We start from the raw sequence: 20,265 nt of genomic DNA on the forward strand, positions 1-20,265 counted from the left end.
ATTGTGCATCCCGCTTTGAATCTATGTCAGTGAAGTGGCCCCGAACAAAAGCAGAGCACAGCCGAAACACACATTGATGTTTCACCCTCACCTTCTTCAGAAAATGTTTTACTCTGCTTTCAGTCTACACATTACACAATTCCCTGGAGTTAACCAATTTTATTAAAGTTTGTCTCAGCAAGTAACTCATTTATTTGTGTACAATTTACTTTTCCTTGAGTGCCAGAATTGGCTTGCTGCATATTAGTTTAATGCTCTTGCGAAGTGTCTTGGGATGGCTTTGTTATATTAAGGTTGCAGGATAAACAGGGGTGGTAATAGTTGGTATTCTTGATGTTGTTGCTTTTGCAGTGGTGGGGCTTTCCCTGGATTACTTTTCCACTGGGGGAAACTTGATGGCACCGCTCCTATTGGACAATGCCTGCTCTGGAGGCATGATCCTGTGTATTTCATGAAATACCTAATGGGAAATCTTGGGCATGTAGCATTTGTAATAATGGATGTTCTTAAATTCTCGTCATTAGGGGATGATAAAGGATGTATAACCAAGCCAGGATGGCATGTGATATGCAGGGTTAATTTCAACTTCATGATTACCCTTCACATGGTAGCATTAGGCTTTCTAGAGGCTTATCTATCTTATAGAGTCAAGAGTTGTACGGTGTAGAAATGTCCTTTACCCACAGTGAACAGGGAAGTTTGACAGCACAGTATTAAATATTTGCACATTAGTAAAGTAATTTCTACCCGCCAAAGTATCATCTGTGAGTGTGAGGAACTTCTCAATAAGAACTGAATTAAAAATAGAAATCTTGCTTTACACTAAACTTCACTGTCAAGTCAAGTCACTTTTTATTGTCATTTTGACCATAACTGCTGGCACAGTACACAGTAAAAAGGTGACAGTGCAGGCATTACAATAAATAATAAACAAGGCAATAGGCACGGTAGAGGGCAGTAAGTTGGTGTCAGTCCAGGCTCTGGGTATTGAGGAGTCTGATAGCTTGGGGGAAGAAACTGTTACATAGTCTGGTCGTGAGAGCCCAAATGCTTCGGTGCCTTTTCCCAGACGTCAGGAGGGAGAAGAGTTTGTACAAGGGGTGCATGGGGTCCTTCATAATGCTGTTTGCTTTTTGGATGCAGCGTGTAGTGTAAATCTCTGTAATGGCGGGAAGAGAGACCCTGATGATCTTCTCAGCTGACCTCATTGTCCGCTGCAGGATCTTGCGATCTGAAATGGTGCAATTTCCGAACCAGGCAGTGATGCAGCTGCTCAGGATGCTCTCAATACAACCTCTGTAGAATGTGATGAGGATGGGGGGGTGGGAGATGGACTTTCCTCAGCCTTTGCTGAAAGTAGAGACGCTACTGGGCTTTCTTTGCTATGGAGCTGGTGTTGAGGGACCAAGTGAGATTCTCCATCAGGTGAACACCAAGAAATTTGGTGCTCTTAACAATCTTTACCGAGGAGCTGTCAATGTTCAGCAGAGAGTGGTCACTCCATGTGCTCCTGAAGTCAACAAGCATCTCTTTTGTTTTGTTCACATTCAGAGACAAGGCCATTAGCCACTGCACCTCCTCTCTGTAAGCTGACTCGTCGTTCTTGCTGATGAGATCCTCCACGATCGTGTCATCGGCGAACTTGATGATGTGGTTCAAGCTGTGTGTTGCAACACAGTCGTGGGTCAGCAGAGTGAACAGCAGTGGACTGAGCACACACCCCTGGGGGGCCCCGTGCTCAGTGTGATGTTAACAGAAACTCCCAAAATTTCTGGGTGGATTCAGAACATCTTCGTTCTCATGCAGTTTTAACTTCCAGCCTGTTTTACTAACAATGTGTGGCATTTACAGTGCTCGTCAGCAATGGATCTTTGCGATACGCAAGAAGAAGTATTAATGCGATAGAGAAAGCATTATATGACTTTGCAAAATTAGAGGGCACAGCTAACAAAGCTCTCACAAATTCCACCTTTCACGTAAAGTTCAGTGAAAAAGGCCTGAGTGCGAGTGAAGCAGACAAATTTTACAGAATATTTCCTCCCTGAGCTAGATTTGACCTCATGGAGAAAATACATTTATTTGTAATGTTACGTTCCCCAGTAACCGGGTAGTTCTTCCAGCAAAGATAGATGGATCCACTGAAGCCTGATGCTACTATTTTCAAACGTTTTTATTTATAAAGGGGCACAAATGTATGGTTAATACAAAACATTCAGATCATATACGTCGTCACAACTCAATCTAAAGCATAGGTATAGTAATAATCAATCAGAAATAAGCTCTACAGTTGTCTAGGGGTAATGTAGATATATATCGTTTGCGGGATATCTAAATGTCTTTTAGATCACTGCAGTTCCACCAGCCGCCGTCGGTTGTGGTGTCGCGTTGGTGCACTTTTGTTAGAAAGAGAGAGAGAGAGAGATGTCATTAAACAGCTTCACCTGCCCGGGTCCCTACGGAGCACCGCCGTGGAATCAGAAGAGCAGGCTTCCCGGTTGTTAGTTAAAAGCAATTGTCCGAGATTCCATCCACAGACTCCCGATCCGGAGTCTAACGCACGTGGCTTCCTTCAGAATGGCGTCCCGCTCCGACGGGAAGCACTATTGTGTCTTCCTTGTGTCTCTCCTTGGTGCGTCTGAGGCCCCGCCTCAGCAGCCCACCTTTTTATCTGGACTGGCAGGGTTGTAGATGTCAATCGGGGGGGGGGGGGGTGGGTGAGGCGATCTTTCCCCCATTCCCTATCTCACATGGCCCTGAAGGTCTGCACGTAGCCCACGTCCTTATTCCACAAAAGGTGCCTCCCAAAACAATGGCTGTGTCCAAGGCTTTGTCTTGCTGAGCGGCCAATCCACATTCCAGACGGTAAGGCTCTCTCTCTCTTGCGATTCTCCCAAAGGAGGGGGCTGAGGTCATAACATCTCCCCCCATAGCAGGTTTTTTACCAGCGGTTAAAAACAGGTTGATACAGAGTTGTACAGGACTTTTTTTTTGAATCTACATACTACACAAGCTTTTCTCTTCCCAGAGTACTACCGTGATACATTCAAGTCAGTATCTAAACAGGTAACAAGTACAGTGCCCCTTTCTTTAATATCTTAACCTCACGTGCCGTACTAAAGTCTGGTAGCATCAAACTTCAGCTCAATAACCACCTTATTTATTTATTTTCTTCAGCAACATAACTAAGGAGGTGTGATCTTAGCTTAGGTGCATCTACAAAAGTTTATACAAATACTAATCGTTTCGGTCATGATATTTCACCAGCAGGTCTCCAAAGGGGTTGTCTTTATTTTTCACAGGCTTTGGCGCAAATCCGTACAACCGGCGTTGCTGTTTAAAAATGGCATTTCTATTACCCATCGCCTTTTCCCGGTGAGTCCCCCCGTGGGGAACGTGATTAATTTGGCGAGGTACTCTCCCGCCTTTCCTTCCCACAAGGGTTATTCTCTTAGCTCCCCGTCCCCAACCTAGTCCATCAGGGGAATTTCCGCCCAGTTAGTTAACCCTTTTCCCAAGACCATACAGGCTGATGTGTTTCAGTGCGAACCTTTTCCTCCGGCCGCATTTAAATTTCGGCTTCCTCGCGGCGCTTTCTTGAATAACAATAGCGTGTGAGGCACCTTTACATTCCAAATCAGCCTGTACTCGATTTGGAATCGAGGCATTAAATTCCAGGCATCAATCTAGACTTTAACCTTTTTTCATTCGAGTTGGGAACTACAAATTTACCATTCTCCCCCATAACAACAGTTACCTCTCCATTCGTAAACTCCACATTAACTCTGATCACTCCCCTCAGCACAACCCTCTGGGAACTCGCACCCCCCAAGGTTAACCCTTTCTTTCCCAAACCAAGTCTATCTGCTCCAAAAGGACGACCGTCTCGTCCAGCTGAGTCAAATACCTCAGCTTTTTCCTGAGCTCCGTGACTAGGTTCAGGACTACGTGCATCCCCATCTTGGACACACTCAAACGGGGCATTGGCCTCTTCCAGGCTTTCAATACCCGTACCCTTTTCAAATTCTAAATTCCCCTGATCCTCCCAGTTACTCTCTGGGCAACCCACTTCCGGAGTAAACTCAACCCCGCGAGCTGAAACAACCCCATCTGCCAACCCAGCAGACTTCTTCAAGGTAATGACATCCTTTTCATCTAGGACTGCCCTCATTTCATTATCGGGAACACCTTTAGAATTTTCAACTTCTACAAACAGTCCTGCCAAACCAGACAGATCATCCATGTCCAACCCTGGACATTTTAACAGCTTTATCTGTTTCTCATCTTTATTTCCTACCTCTAGGACCTTTCTCTTTGCTAAGGGAGGATCTACCTTCTCTCCCTTACCCCCTTTTACGTTACTATTCCTCGTTCTGCCGCCCTCGAAACCCTCGTGGCACAGGGTCGGTAAAAACGTCTGAGCCAATTTTAAACTGCTCGCTTTCTCAGCTGCCGTTCTCGACAGGCTGTGAGTTTCTGCACATGCGGGATAGCTCGGGGACTCTAGGGGCGGGGCCTCAACATGCACCGGTCGGCGGGTCATAGTCATGGCCGACCAAACTTTTCCTCCTGCTAAATCGTTTCCAAGGAGGACATCCACATCAGTTCTCGGAAATTCTGTTGGCACCCCCATTTCAACTGATCCATACACCAGCTCACAATCCAAAATGACCCTATGCAAAGACACCCTTTCTGTCCCTTTTCCTATTCCTCTCAGGGCTACCTCACCCATCGGAGGTCCGAATTGTAATATGTTACGGCTAATTAATGATAGCTCCGCCCCCGTGTCTCTCCAAATCCGTACGGGAATTGGCGGGTCCCCCTTCCTCACAGACACGGTTCCGTGTGACATATAAATCTCCGACCCCTCGCGCTCTCTGCTCCCCTGGGACCCTCTTGCCGATTTTCTGATTACCACTGCACACCCGATAGGGATCGCTGCTTTCCCTCTCTCTGGCTCCTTTCTCGGAGCAAAGCATTTAGATGCAATATGACCCACCTTTCCACAATTAAAACAGGTCAAGCCAGGACCTCTCCTGCCGTCTTGCCTCTCCTCCTCAATTTTACCACTAGCTCCCAGCGGGATCTCCGCCTCAGCCGGCGGACTTTCTCTACCGTTCCCACGGTCTCTCTGGTAACTTTTTGGCGAGGAAAACTTTGTCTTGTGGGTTAGGGCATATTCATCTGCGAACCTAGCCATCTCTGAGATGGACTGATTCGTCCTCTCATTTAAATACATTCGGATCTCTTCCGGAACACAACCTTTAAATTCCTCAATCAAAAATAACTCCCTGAGACGCCCCTAATTCTCGGCCACCTTTTCCGCGGTGCACCAACGATCCAAGAGCACACCCTTCTCTTGGGCTAGCTTGGTATACGTTTGATTCCATCCTTTTCTTAAATTTCGGAACCTTTGTCTATACGCCTCAGGTACTAACTCGTAACCTCGGAGAATGGCCTCCTTTACTTGATCATAATTCCCTTCCCCTCCTGGGGGTAACGCGGCATATGCCTGCTGTGCTTTCCCTCGTAACACACTTTGTAACAACGTCACCCACTGCTCTCTGGGCCACTTCTGATTCACTGCCACCTTTTCAAAAAGCAAGAAATAACTATCAACATCCGTCTCCTCGAACGGGGGGACCAACCTCAACGCCCGACTAACATCAAACCCCTCCTCTCTCTCTTGCCCTTGAGCTCTTCGCTCTTGCTTTCGCCTGTCCAGCTCCAATTCATGGCTCCTTTGTTTCTCTTTCTCTTCTGCTTCTGCTTCTAGCTGCTTTAGCTGGAGCTCATGACCCCGTTTCATCTCTAATTCCTTTAGTTTGAACACCTGCTCCCTTTCCTCAGCCTTTTCCTTTTCAGCTGCTTCTAGCTGCTTTACTTTAAGATCATGGTCCAACCTTACTTTCTCCAATTCTACTTGATCTGTCCCACTCGCTAATCTCTTTTTGGGGATATTTTCCAAATCCTCAGCTGCAAACACCTCCTTTTCAATGTAATACTGATTTATGACCCCTCGCACTTCCTGCTTTTTCATTGATGACCTCACCTCTGCGAGGCCTAACCCCTTTGCCAGATTTACCAAGTCTGATTTGGTAGCCGTCCCTAGCGCCTCTACAGTCGGATTTCTCATAAATTCACCCACATCCATCTTTGCTGGTTTCCTGTCTGGCTACCTGCGTAACCAGATTTAAGTTTGGACTTACAGCCCAATTCACTGACCCTCCCCTTTGGTTTCAAATCCCGGACGAGCCCCCACTTGTTACGTTCCCCAGTAACCGGGTAGTTTTTCCAGCAAAGATAGATGGATCCACTGAAGCCTGATGCTACTATTTTCAAACGTTTTTATTTATAAAGGGGCACAAACGTATGGTTAATACAAAACATTCAGATCATATACATCGTCACAACTCAATCTAAAGCACAGGTATAGTAATAATCAATCAGAAATAAGCTCTACAGTTGTCTAGGGGTAATGTAGATATATATCGTTTGCGGGATATCTAAATGTCTTTTAGATCACTGCAGTTCCACCAGCCGCCGTCGGTTGTGGTGTCGCGTTGGTGCACTTTTGTTAGAAAGAGAGAGAGAGAGATGTCATTAAACAGCTTCACCTGCCCGGGTCCCTACGGAGCACCGCCGTGGAATCAGAAGAGCAGGCTTCCTGGTTGTTAGTTAAAAGCAATTGTCCGTGATTCCATCCACAGACTCCCGATCTGGAGTCTAACGCATGTGGCTTCCTTCAGAATGGCGTCCCGCTCCGACGGGAAGCACTATCGTGTCTTCCTTGGGTCTCTCCTTGGTGCGTCTGAGGCCCCGCCTCGGCAGCCCACCTTTTTATCTGGACTGGCAGGGTTGTAGATGTCAATCGGGGGGGGGGGGGGTGAGGCGATCTTTCCCCCATTCCCTATCTCACATGGCCCTGAAGGTCTGCACGTAGCCCACGTCCTGATTCCACAAAAGGTGCCTCCCAAAACAATGGCTGTGTCCAAGGCTTTGTCTTGCTGAGCGGCCAATCCACATTCCAGATGGTAAGGCTCTCTCTCTCTTGCGATTCTCCCAAAGGAGGGGGCTGAGGTCATAACAGTAATAAGTGCAAGACATCTTATTTTTGTAATTTTTATTTTCATATTCCATAATTACATGAAAGGAAGATTGGGAATTTATTGTTCTATTGCGTGCAGCCACTGTGTTTAAGATATATTATAATTGAATTGAATGATCTTTATTGTCGTTATACATAGGTACAATGAAACTCTGTTTAACTATATCTTTAGGCATAGTGTTACACTATGAAAGCCAGCAAAGAATTTTATTAGCTGAATTCAATCAAGGAAGGAAATGGGGCATTTCTGTTGACTTCAGCATCCCTGACTGTTTAGCTCTACACCAATTCATTATTAAAATTAAACCAACTTGATTTGAAATCAAGCTTCGTTAGGGTTCTCAGGTAGAGTACTCCTTAAACATTACTAAGGTTGATGAACAAAGCTGTCACGTATGAAGTTGGAGATGGCTATTGGGAACCTGTACCTGGAAAGGAATAAATAAATACTCTATTTTAGCATTTGATACAATCTGTGTTGGCAAGTGAGAAACGCAGCAGAAAAAGAACAGATTTTTCTTGCCGGTTTAACCGATATTCCTCCTTTACATTCCTTTTTACAACTGCCTCTAACAAATATGTTGCTGCCTTAGGCAGAGAGAGTGAGTAAATTAGCACATTATGTTCCGGTAGGTGTATATTACTGCCAGCTCAAATTGCAACTTGGAGAGGCAGCTGAAGGAGTTGGAAGAACAGGGGCAAAGCAGGCAGTCACACCACCACCACAGACTCTGAACTGTCAGAGCTGGAAGATTAAGCAGCTTCAACTGTTGCTAAGGTTTAGTGCACCGAAAGTGAGGTACAGTGTCCATCTTTGGAGATATGAAATGCAGTTTAATGGCTGCACATTGATTCTGAAGAGGGATGCTTTGCATTTCCAAAGGCTCTGTTTCCAGCAACAATGGGCATTACATATAAAGAGCTCATTTTGATCTTTGGATCTGTGCTGATGCATCTGCAATCGGCCGCATTTTTTAGAAGAGAAATAGCAAGTGGCTTGAATCCCTTCTTGGTCAACAACAAATTAAAAAACAAAAGGCTCAGTTCTCATTCTTATTCACTGTTCAGTTGTTTCTGCTCAAATTGTTGTTTCGTGAGAAGAATAAATTGCTCAGTTCTTTGTTGCAAGGACAATCCTGGAAAACTCCTTCCTTGTTTGTTACTCCATTCACTGATGGAATCAAATTGAAATTAGGTTCACCAGCTTGTAGTTACCTGGCTTATCCCTGCTGCCTTTTTTAAATAAGTGAATTATAGCAGCGACTTCTGGTACTTCTGTCACTAATAACGATGCAAATACCTCGGCTGAAGCTCCAACAATTCCCTCCCTTGTTTCCCATAGCATTCTATGGGAATCATAATAGATGATTGGTTAAGGAGCTCAGATGACATTCTACTAATTTAGCACAAAGCAGTAACACAGTGATTTTACATACATTGGCTTCCAACTCAGATAAAGTTACAAAATTTGTTCTGCCTATTTTTGATGTATACAATAAAATTTTAAAGGTCCAAATGGGTCCATTCATCTAGTGTAATGAAGTGGGAGTCCTTTCCTTGAATGGAATTAGCAAAATAAAATCTCCACTCCACTGACATGGTTGTGAACAACAGCAGCTTGATTCTAGATCAGAATATTAACACAGTAAGCCACACAGGATAGATAGTCATTGTGTTGCACTGAGCCATGTTCCTTTCTCAGGAATGGTCTTTTAACAGAGACCAAATTGCACAAGGAAGTTTTGAGGTCAAGGTCTTGATGCTTATTGATTAGGTGTGAGGGGATGTTAGTGCTGAATATCGAGCTGTAGCTATAAAGAACATCCTGATTTATGCATCTTTACTGTCCAGCATCTGCCATTGACCTGTTGTAGCAACAGGCAAATTGGAACAGATTCAAATTGCTTCCAAGTTGATATGTTTCATCACCAACCTCTCAAAGCACTTTATCACAGTGGATGTAAGTGCTACCAGATAATAGTCTTTGATGCAAGTTACCACATTCTTCTTAGGCGCCGGAATAATTGAAGACTGCTTGAAGCAGGTGGGTATTTCAGATTGCCAAAGTAAGAGGTTAAAGATATTGGTGAACATTCCAGCCGGTTGATCAGTACAGACTTTAGAACTCGGCCAGTTACCCCATCTTGCCCGGATCCTTTCCATGGGTTCACCCTTATGAAGGATGCTCTCACGTAGGCCTCAGAGACTGAAATTACAAGGTCATTGAGGTCTGTGGGACTCAAAGTAATCCCATAGCTGCTCCCCTAGCTCGTGTATCCAACTCTTTGTTGTCTTTATCTCTGAAGCCTTGCACTTTAGCCTCTGCCTGTATGCAGGTAGGAGGAAGACAGCTAAGAAATCAGATTTCCAGAAATGCAGTGTATGCATGGAACGGTAGATAATCCTAATCATAGTATGGCAGTGGTCGAAAGTATTGGGAACCCTTGTCCTGCAGGGGCTATGTTGATAATAATTGAGCAAAGATTTCTTTAAACCAGCCTGACTGAAGTCCCTGACAATTATTTCAAAGGCTTTGGGATAAGCTATTTCTTGTTTGCTGATGGCAGCACTGAATATATCAAGTGCCTGTTTAATGTTGGCCTTTGGCGTTATGTAAACTGTGGTCGGGATCATTGGGGAAGACCTTCCTTGATAAGCAGAATGGATGGCAGTTCATCATTAGACATTTCGGGTTGGGAGAACAAGAGTGTGAGAAGACTGCCACGTCCAAGTATCACAAAGTTTTTTCATGAAACGCAGACCCCCACCTTTTGCTTTCACTGAATCAGCAGTCCAGTCCATCCTGTGTATCAAGAAGCTCTCAGGTCTTACTGGTATTCACAACAGAATGCGTCCATTTGAATTTCACAACTAACATAAGTCAACTTAGTAATAGTTATTAACTGTGTACCACATTGGGGAAAATCGATTTCAGGTCAAGTACTGCTACGAATAACAAGGAACTGGGCTGCTTAATTTCAAGCTTGAGGTTTCTATCTCTCCAGCTAGAGAGTCTTGTCTATGAATGCATTTTCATTGTATCTCGGTGGTTGTGTGCATTCCATAAATAAATACCATTAACAGACATATCCTGATTAGAGCAAAATGCTATCTGTTACAGGAACTCAGTGGGTCAAGCAGCATCTGAGGGGGAAAAGGAAATGTCAATATTTAGGGCTGAGACCTTGCATCAGGATATAAAATGGAGAGGGATGTTAGCAGATATAAAGAGAAGAGGTGGACGGCTGAGACAGGGATAGGTGGACCAAGAATCCTCCGAAAAATCACCCTCTGGCCCCTGTCGTACCCTTCCCCCTCTCCTCTGCACATTGCCTGTCTCTCCCTCTCCAACCCTCAATCCTGATACAGGAGTTCAAACTGAAACATTGACAATTTCTCACCCCCCCCCCCCCCATACCACAGATACTGTTGGATCCACAGTGAGTTCCTCCAACAGATTGTCTGTTGCTCCAGATTCCAGCTTTGGGATTCTCTAGTGTTGATTCAATTTTCTCTCTTCTATAATGTCTTTATTTTTCTCTTGGCTGTTCCCCATAATGACATTGTAACGAGTTGATCTAAGGAGGCTGTGACGATAAGTTTGGTTGTAACTCAGAATTTGTTTGTCAGTTTAACAAAGTATGGTGCATGAGTAACAGCAGGGGAACAAAAAGAAAAAGGCATACAGTGTTGCTAAACAAGAAAGCTCAATATTACTGCTGTTTGAAATGTCGGTGCAATTTTGTACTGCAGGTTTCAGAATTAGAAAACCGGATAGCAGCTCTGAGTGCTACTGGGATGAATGTCTCAACTGTGGGAAAACCCAGAAGCAACCAGGATGGACAGGTGTGTGTACGTGAAAATGGACCACCACCACTGATAGTCACAGGGCAAACAGAAGTCCAGAAACTGGAGGTGTCTGTTTCTATTGATCAAAACAATGCTATAAGTTTTCCCAACTACTTTAGTAACTGAAGGTGTTATAGTAAAGGTGACAACGATGTTATGATTCAATTTCTGGCCTTTACTGATTTAGCTGATCACGACCAGGTCACATTTGGGGCAGTTACAAATTGTTGAAAGGTCAGGTAGAGGGGAAACAGGCTATCAAGAATTAGTCTCTGCCTTCAAGCCAACTATATGAAATATGTGCATGGATATCAGCTAAGGAAATGCTGGAACTTAGTGACACCTTTCCAGTCTGGCAGGTTGTTTGCATTCTTTGCCTAGGCTGGTCATTTCAAAACTGATATCTAATAGGAGCCAGTACCTAACTTCGAAACAAAATGTTGTAATTAGAGAAAATTATCATGGCAGACAAACAGTTCAGGATGTATTTCTCAGCAAGAGTTTGAAGAGGTACTGAGAGGATGGAGTAGGAGATAAAAAGTTGTAAAGGACTTATTACTCAACTGAAACAGATTGTTAAAAATGGTGGTCTTTGTTCTGTATCCAATGTATTAGTTGACCATTGTTTAATTCACTTATTCACAAAATAATTGAATATTTATGAATACATGAGGCATTGCTTTGGCCAGTGGTATAATATGTATGTGCCAAATTATTCTTAGAAAACTGCAGTCATTGTAGTCTCCAAATACAAGGTAAGGCACCAGTGCCCTAATCTGCTTTCCACACTAAAGTGTAAGGGAAAATAATAGTTAAATCACTAAACTATTTTCTAGAGTCGTAATTATTGATGTGAGGCAAGTGGAGAATTTAAATAAATATGGATTAAAACACTAATATCAACAACCGTGACCATAAACCTGTAGCACTATAAAAATCCAGCTGGTTCAATCTGTCTTTTAGGGAAAGTAATCAGCCACTGTTACCACTCTGGTGTGCATGTAATTCCTGGCCTATTAATATTATTGACTCTTAACTGTCCATATTCAATGAACAAGACAATATGTTAACTAGATCAGCGCACACAAAACTTTGGAGGAGTGCAGGTTACATCTATGGTGCGGAAAAAATAGTCGACATTTTGGGTAGAGACCCTTCATCAAGACTGTCAACCAGTTTCACCTATTGTATTGAATCTTATAAAACAAAATTATTGAAATACTCTGCATGTTTCATCAGAAAGACCAATTATGACATTTCAAAGTAACTGTAGATATTATATATCCATGATAGAAGTGTTGCTGCTATTCAGATAGACACCATAATAATTTAAAAAATTGGTTGTATTATTTCTGTGGGTGATAAATCTCACATCCATTTGTGGTCTGAATTACAATATACAACAATATGTAAAGTTCAGTTGCTAATGATTAGAAGAAGACTATATCACGAATTTGTTTAAAAAAAAGACCCATAGCACTTGCTCAGTTGAGTTCTAAACTACCAAGAGATATGAAAGGTTTAAGTAATGATCCCCTGTTGCACAGAGAACTGTTTCAACTGGCTTAGTACTTGAGTGCTACAGTAGGAATGATTAGTGTGGGTCTGTTCTGATCTACAGATAGTGGCTTTTGCTGGAAAATGAGCTCTAAATTGGGCTTAATTGTGACTCGGTATCTGTTTAAAATGAAAAGAATGGTAGCACAGGTAAGATGAGGACATAGTCTTCAAGTGTTGCTGGGGGAGGGGAAGAATAATGGAGCCTATAAACAGGAGAAAAATATTGTTCAAGTCTAAACTGATTACAAATTTGCCTAACCTGGAGTTACCTAGGAGAACTGGAATATTTTTGCGCAGAGTCAAATTCTCTGCCACTCTGTTATTTTTCTTAAGATGTGCATTAGCAGTCTATTAGGTGTGAACTGTAAATTAAATACAGTATTACCATAAATTAATCTTGCATTAAGGATAGATCATGCCATGGGTCCCCAAGGGCACAGAATGCTTCTAGAAATCACTGGTTACATTTATCATTCTTTTGGAGCTTCTAATTTGCTCAGAAATTGTTTTGATTGACATGTTTGAATGATAATTCATCCAACAACCAACTGTTTAACCAGACTATTTGTCTTTTACAGGCAATGATGATGCAGACGCCTCCTCAGACAAAAAGCACAATTTCAAATGGAAAAAAGGAATCAAAAAGTCAGTTAGGAGTGGTAGTGATTTTGACTGAAATATGCATGCGTAGTGCATTACTAAAGATTTTGATTTCAATATTAATTGGTTTTATGAGTCTTCAATATCAACACCAGATGAACATCTTCAGGTGTATTACAAAAAAAGAAAATGCTGGAAACTCAAAAGGTCAAACAGCTTCATAAGTTTCCAGCATTTGCATTTTTTTGCAGTCATAGAGTTATAGAAAAGTACAGCACAGAAACGTGGTCCATGCTGAACCGTTTAAACTGCCAACTCCCATTGACCTGCACCAGGACCTTAGCTCTACATAGCCCTACCGATCCAAACTTCTCTTAAATATTGAAATCAAGCTTGCATGCACCACTTGTACTGGCAGCTTGCTCCACACTCTAATAACCCTCTGAGTAAAGAAGATTCCCCTCATGTTCCCTTTAAACTTTTCACCTTTCACCCTTAACCTGTGACCTCTGGCACAGTCCCACCCAACCTCAGTGAAAAAAGCCTGCTTGCATTTACCCTATTTACACCCCGAATAATTTTATATAGCTCTATCAAATTTCTCAACCTTATATATTCCGAAGAATAAAGTCCTAACCTATTCAATCTTTCCTTATAACTCAGATCCTCCAGACCCAGCAACATTCTTGTAAATTTTCTCTGTACTCTTTCAACCTTATTTACAATTTTCCTGTAGGCAGGTGATCAAAACTGTGCACAATATTCCAAATTATGCCTCATCGATGTCTTACACAACTTCAACATAATATCCTATTCCCTTGTCTCAGTATGTTGATTTATGAAAGTCAATGTGCCAAGAGCTTTTTGATGATCCAGTCCAACCGTGATGCCACTTTCAATGAATTAAGGAGCTCTATTCCCTGATCCCTTTGTTCTACCACACTCCTCATTGCCCTACCGTTCACTGTGTAGGACCTACCCTGGTTGGTCCTATCGAAGTGTAACACCTCACACTTGGCTACATTAAATTCCATCTGCCATTTTCAGCCCATTTTCCAGCTGGTCCAGATCACGCTGTAAGCCATGATAGCCTTCTTCGTTGTTCAACACACCCCCAATCTTGAGGCCATCCACAAATTTGCTGATCCAGTTAACCAGATTATCATCCAGATCATTGATATAGATGACAAACAACAATGGACCCAGCACTCCACTAGTCACATGCCTCCAGTCAAAGAGGCAGCCATTTATTACCACTCTCTGGCTTCTCCCACAAAGCCAAAGTCTAATCCAAGTTACTACTCATCTTGAAAGCCCAGCGACTGAATCTTCTTAACCAGCCTTGCATGCAGGACCTTATCAAATGCCTTACTAAAGTCCATGTAGATAACATCCACTGCCTTGTCTTCATTAACTTTCCTGGTAACTTCCTCAAAAATCTCTATAATATTGATTAGACATGTCCTACCACACACAAAGCCATGCTGACTATCCTTAATCAGTCCACGTCTATCCAAATACTTAAATATCCAGTCTCTAAGAATACCTTCCAATAATTTTCCCACTACTGATGTCAGGCTCACTGGCCTATAGTTTCCTGGTTTATTTTTAGAGCCTTTCTTGAACAGTGAAACAACATTGGCTATCCTCCAATCCTCTGCTACCCACCTGTTGCTAAAGATGATTTAAATATCTCTGCTAGCGTCCCAGCAATTTCTGTACTTGCCTCCTGAAGGATCTGAGGTTAACACCTTGTCAGACCCTGGAGATTTATCTACACTAATTAGCCACAGCACAGCAAACACCTCTCCTTTGAAGTTGATGCTGCTTTGCGTCACTTCTTTAGAATCTGTGTCTGTCTCCTGAGTAAATACAGATGAAAAAAAATTATTTAAGATCTCCCCCATCTCTTCTGACTCCACACATGGATCTTCCAGAAGACCAAATTTATCCCTTGCAATCCTTTTGCTCTTAACATATCTATCAAATCCCTTAGGATTCTCCTTCACCTTGTCTGCTAGGGCAACTTCATGCCTCCTTTTAGCCCTCGTGATTTCTTTCTTAAGTATTCTCTTGCCTTTCTTATACTCCATAAGCTCCCCATTTGTTCCTACCTTTCTATACCTCCTTTTTTTCTCAACCAGGGGTTCTATATCTTTTGAAAACCAAGGTTCCCTACACCTGTTACCTTTACCTTTTATTCTGACAGGTGCATACAAGCTTTGTACTCTCAAATTTTCATTCTTGAAGGCCTCCCACTTACCAAGTACACTTTTGCCAGAAAACAGCCTGTCCCAACCCACACTTGTCAGATCCCTTCCCTTCTGATACCAGCAAAATTGGCCTTTCTCCAATTTAAAATCTCAACCAATGGACCAGACCTATCTTTTTTTGTATAAAACTTTGAAACTAATAGCATTGTGATCACATTCTGACTTGATGGGCCAAATGGCCTCATCCTGTTCCTATATCTTACGGTTTTTTCTTATTTAAGACTGCTACTTTCCCTTTCCCCTATTCTATCCCCTCTCTTATACAATACTGATTTGTTGCTAGTCCTTTATTTGACTTTTCCTGCTTGAGGTCACCCTACCAATTTTGAGTTTCTTTTCCTTGTTGCTTCCCTGGCTTCTTCTCTTCAGTCTCTTACATTCGTCATTCCGCACCTCCTCTAGGTGTTAAATCATACTGTTTCCTGAGATTAATTTCTTTCTCCATACAACAAAACTATTGATTTTCCTGTTGCTAATTTTCCTTTCCTTCTGCATTCAGCATATTTGATATTGGACTGTAATTGCTTCTAAACATGTATTTTCTAAACTGTGCTTTGTCTCCATTAATGTGCTTGAAGACAAATTCCACATTCCCATTAATCTCTGGATAAAGAAATTAATCCTAAATTCCCACTTATCTTTATTAGTGTCTGATAATTGACACTAACAGTAGATAATAGACAACAGTTGTAGATAGATACACTTAAATAGATACATTTCTTCAATCCATCTGCTGATTCCCCTTCTATCCAAATAAATAGCAAATTACTTTTTCTTTAGCATTCTCTTCCTTTGAGAAGGTAATGTCAGTCTAATTAACCCTTTCTGATACTATGAGATATACAGATGTATTGAGTTGTATTAAATAATATTCCTTTTATGCAGCTTTCAAGAAAGAGTCACGTGAGCGAAACATACAATACAAAGGATCACTTACTCAAAGGAATCCAAGCAAAAAGAACAGAAGACTGGACCATGTTTTTGGGGTATGTTAAAGATCTTGTTGACTACCTTGAGGGTGTAATTAAGTGCAGATCTACATATAACATTGCTAGAGATTTTTGTGGTTTGCACCACCTTCAAGCTGAAACTCTCAGAAGACTATGTAACTGCATGGCTCTCAACCCAGTTTCAAGTCCTGCTAAACTCTCAGATTATGCCAGAGCTGGAATTCAGTTCCCTCAACAGCTGCTCAAATCCAGAGTTAAACTTCAGTTGTTGTGAAGAGCCACATACACAGACTTAAGATCCTCTTTTTGTGCTGCAATATTTTTGAGATCAGGATTTCTTGTTTGAGCATGTGTTTTTTTTCAACAGAATATTTGGAAATATTCCCTGTGGTAAAAATCCTTTTTCTTACTGCCAGAGATTGCATTTGTACTCTATGTAATTTGAAGAATTGTTTCAGCTTCAGGTTTTATATAGCAATGTGAAATCTACTTCAATGTGCCTCTGCTCTTTATTTGCATTCCAATCTATGCCTCTAATCTCTTGGAGGCTAACTGGGCACCAGCACCAGTTGTAAAATGGAGGTCCCTGCTGAAGGAAGAGGACAGGTAAAGGCTGGAGGATGTGGGGTGATGAGCAGGATTTGCCTATATAGGAGGAAGGTGCAAGTTTGTAATGCAGAAAGAAGGTAGTGCTTGATTCCTTTATGCTTGCTAAACTGGGAAACATAAAAGCCTGCCAAGGGGTCTCAACCCAAAACATTAACTGTTTTCTTTTCCATAGATGCTGCCTGAACTGCTGAGATCCTCCAGCATTTTGTGTGTGTTGCTTAGATTTCCAGCATCTGCAGATTTTTCTCTTGTTTGTGAAACATAAAAGCCTTGCAACTTAAAAAATGTAATTTAAAATAGACCTGTATTTGAGCAAGCATAGAGCACAGATATTGCAAAAATTAATATTCTGAAAGCAGGTTTGTGATTTGATAAGACTAAACATTTTAAAAAGCTTTTAATAAAGCTTTTTATTATTTTGCAGTGAATGCAATTCTGAATGGTCAATATAGGTTAATAAAATAAGGAAGCATTAAAGAGAGTCCAGATCAGACCCCTACCTTTTACCATTTTATAATATTTTACATATTCATTTTGAGCTGTGGAAAAAAGTATCGAAGTTTTTTTAAATTATATGTTTCCATTACAGTTTTGCCCTCCTTTCTATGATAAAGCACAGAGCTCTTGCTAATCTAACTCATTTTTGTTAAGAAAGAAATTTCAGTGTTCCCAGTTACGACAAAAATTTTGAACCAGATCTGGTTCTTGAAGTGTGGCCTGACTATTAGGTTTGTGAAAGGCAAATAGTATGGTCAAAAAACTAGGATAGAATAGCTTTCCTGTACTTCATACTCATTACTGTTCTTCATAAATGTTTACACATTATGTATTTGTTTACTGAACAGAAGCCAGTCATGTCTATGCAACCATAAAGAGAACAGCCATCAACGTGACGTGCCTACTACTGCAGCTTTCAAAATTCACAAGTTTCCAGAATGAGCATAAAGATCCTCATTTTCAGAACAATCAGCTTGCTAAATGATACATCATACAGAAGAGCTTGTGAGCTGTATTATTTATTTCATGCAGTGTTGCACACAATTGATCTTTTGAGTAATCGATATCTTTTGCATGAAATATATACATGTGCAATTGACCATGTTGTGACAGCTTTGATGCTTATAAAAATGTAAATGTTTTTAAACCTAAATGTATTGCACATTACACATTTTCAAAACTACTTTTGTTATAATTTTATACATTGTGCAGCTGCTTCCACAGCCCAATTGCTAAATACACTGTCCACTGTGTATCTGAACTAAAAGAAAGATTAAAGCCTCAGTTCCTGGTCTACATGAGGTAAATGACCTCAATTTGCATGCATTGAGATATAGTTATACTTTTGCTACCATTATCCCTTTTCCAGGGAAAGATCTTTCACAATATTCAAACAGTGATCCATGCTATAAATTCTGTACACTATATTGACCTTAAATATATTGCCTTCAACTTACAGACCATGGTCCAACTAACATAAGCTAAAATTATAATTTAAGATCTATTTTATTTTCTTATTTCTAACAATGGTTATATATCCCATTTGATTTACCTGAAGATATTTAGTAATGTTTGTACACCTTTTGCAAACAATCAACTCAAGATTCTTTCCTGATAAATTATCTACAATAGCTACTATTATCTAAGATGAAACTGCCTTGAATTTCCTGCCCTTTGCTTAATATCTGCCATATACTGCCACATTCGTTTAATTTATCTAAATCAGTCTATGACCTTTCGCTGGTCATTTATTAAACCATATAGAATAGTCTTGAATTTAATAAATCTTCTATACTAACTACTAAAAATGTGTTAAAATTAGCCCTATACAGTCAGTCCCTTTCAGAATTTGTGTTACCAAATGCATACAAGTATTGACATTTTACGTTGAAATTGTGCCTTACATTCTTATCCAAGGTCAATAATATCTTTCCCAATCAGGACTTGTTCATCAGACAGTTAAAGTACCTCTGAACCCTAAACTTATTAGAACATTCATTGAAGCAACTGACAGAGCTACAATTGAATAACTCTCACCAAGCATCTGATTCCAGTCTCTTTGTATTTTTTTATTGACTCAACCAAGCCCAAAGTGGTTAAGAATTTTAGATTTATGGAAGCTTGTGTGGAACTAATCTGTGGAACTTTTGTTATGGATTCTGTTATTTTTAGAAAGTTGCACTTTTGCCATCAACTGAAAACTATTTAATTGAAGTTCAGGAAAAGTTTAGAATTGAGATGAACATTAACAGGGAAATCCAGAACAGGACACATTGAGAAGCTGCTGAAATCATGGAGAAAATTTCAATTTTTTAAAAAAATAATAATTCATCAAGAACAATTATAACTAAGGAATAAACAGATGACAAAAATTGTCATCAAAAAAGTTTCTATAAAATTGGTCTTTCTTCTAGAAATTATCAGTCTGCATAATTAAAGTGAATAAATTGGTTTAGCACCGTAACCTTAAACTGACATACAACAAAATAGGGTTAAGTCATTGCAAGTGCTTTAATAATGATATTGGCCCATTCCAGAGAAAACTTAGTCTCCATAATCTGACAAATCCAAGAGTTTATCAGTGTTACTGCTGTGGAGAACTTTGCCATGCAGAATTAAGTGCTTTGATGATTGTTGAATAATCCTAATGATTGTCATTGTAATCCTGATGTAATGATATATTTTGTTTTATTGTTTGATAACATGCACAATAAAAAAAATTCCCAATTTTGCACCATATTGTTATTTTAGATATTAAACAAAAATATAGTAAAGAACAGAATCAGTGGTTATTGTGTGTACAATTAATTCATCTGCTACGTCTTATTTTATACATTTTTTTTAATTTATTGAGATACAGCGTGTAATCCTAGCCTGATCACAGGACAATTTCCATGTTTGCAAGCTGTTATTATTCTCATTGTTTATTACATTTCCAAGTTGTATATATTATCTGAAAGGTTTGGAATACTGTACTGTATAGCTAAATGTTAGCATAAACTAAATAGACAAATGGGTCTAATCCCAGTCTTGCATACTTCCTTTTAAAATGAGAAAAAATGCAATTCATTCACTCCCTTATCCAAATATGGTACCGTTGTACCTGTAATCTCACGGGCTTTAATTTTGTTCACTCCTCTAATGTGTAAAATTGTCAGAGGTCTCTTGATAGTCATCATTCAGAATAACAATTTTACTATCAAGAATTTAAACCCTCTAGACCTCTGACATCATCTGCTTCTCTAAGAAGGATCAGGACCTTTGTTAGTTCCATCCCTCAGTAATTCAAGATTCTAGATTGTTTATTGCCATTTGTCAGTAC

General features: G+C 40.7%; 1 protein-coding gene across 6 annotated transcripts in view; it reads left to right on the plus strand.

Moving 5' to 3' along the window:
- The window catches only part of LOC140728289 (melanophilin-like), a 265,392-nt gene extending 245,712 nt beyond the window's left edge, over nucleotides 1-19,680 (plus strand). For 5 of the 6 annotated variants that reach the window (XM_073046792.1, XM_073046791.1, XM_073046790.1 and 2 more), the window contains 4 exons: nucleotides 10,859-10,951; nucleotides 13,093-13,159; nucleotides 16,273-16,373; nucleotides 17,792-19,680. In XM_073046792.1, the coding sequence (XP_072902893.1) occupies nucleotides 10,859-10,951; nucleotides 13,093-13,159; nucleotides 16,273-16,373; nucleotides 17,792-17,818 (288 nt within the window). In that variant the 3' untranslated portion in view covers nucleotides 17,819-19,680. The remainder of the gene's footprint in view (nucleotides 1-10,858; nucleotides 10,952-13,092; nucleotides 13,160-16,272; nucleotides 16,374-17,791) is intronic. The other variant, XM_073046794.1, reaches the window with a different exon arrangement.
- The last annotated feature ends 585 nt before the right edge of the window (nucleotides 19,681-20,265 follow it).

Source organism: Hemitrygon akajei, chromosome 5, assembly GCF_048418815.1.
Source record: "Hemitrygon akajei chromosome 5, sHemAka1.3, whole genome shotgun sequence".
Classification (NCBI taxonomy): domain Eukaryota; kingdom Metazoa; phylum Chordata; class Chondrichthyes; order Myliobatiformes; family Dasyatidae; genus Hemitrygon; species Hemitrygon akajei.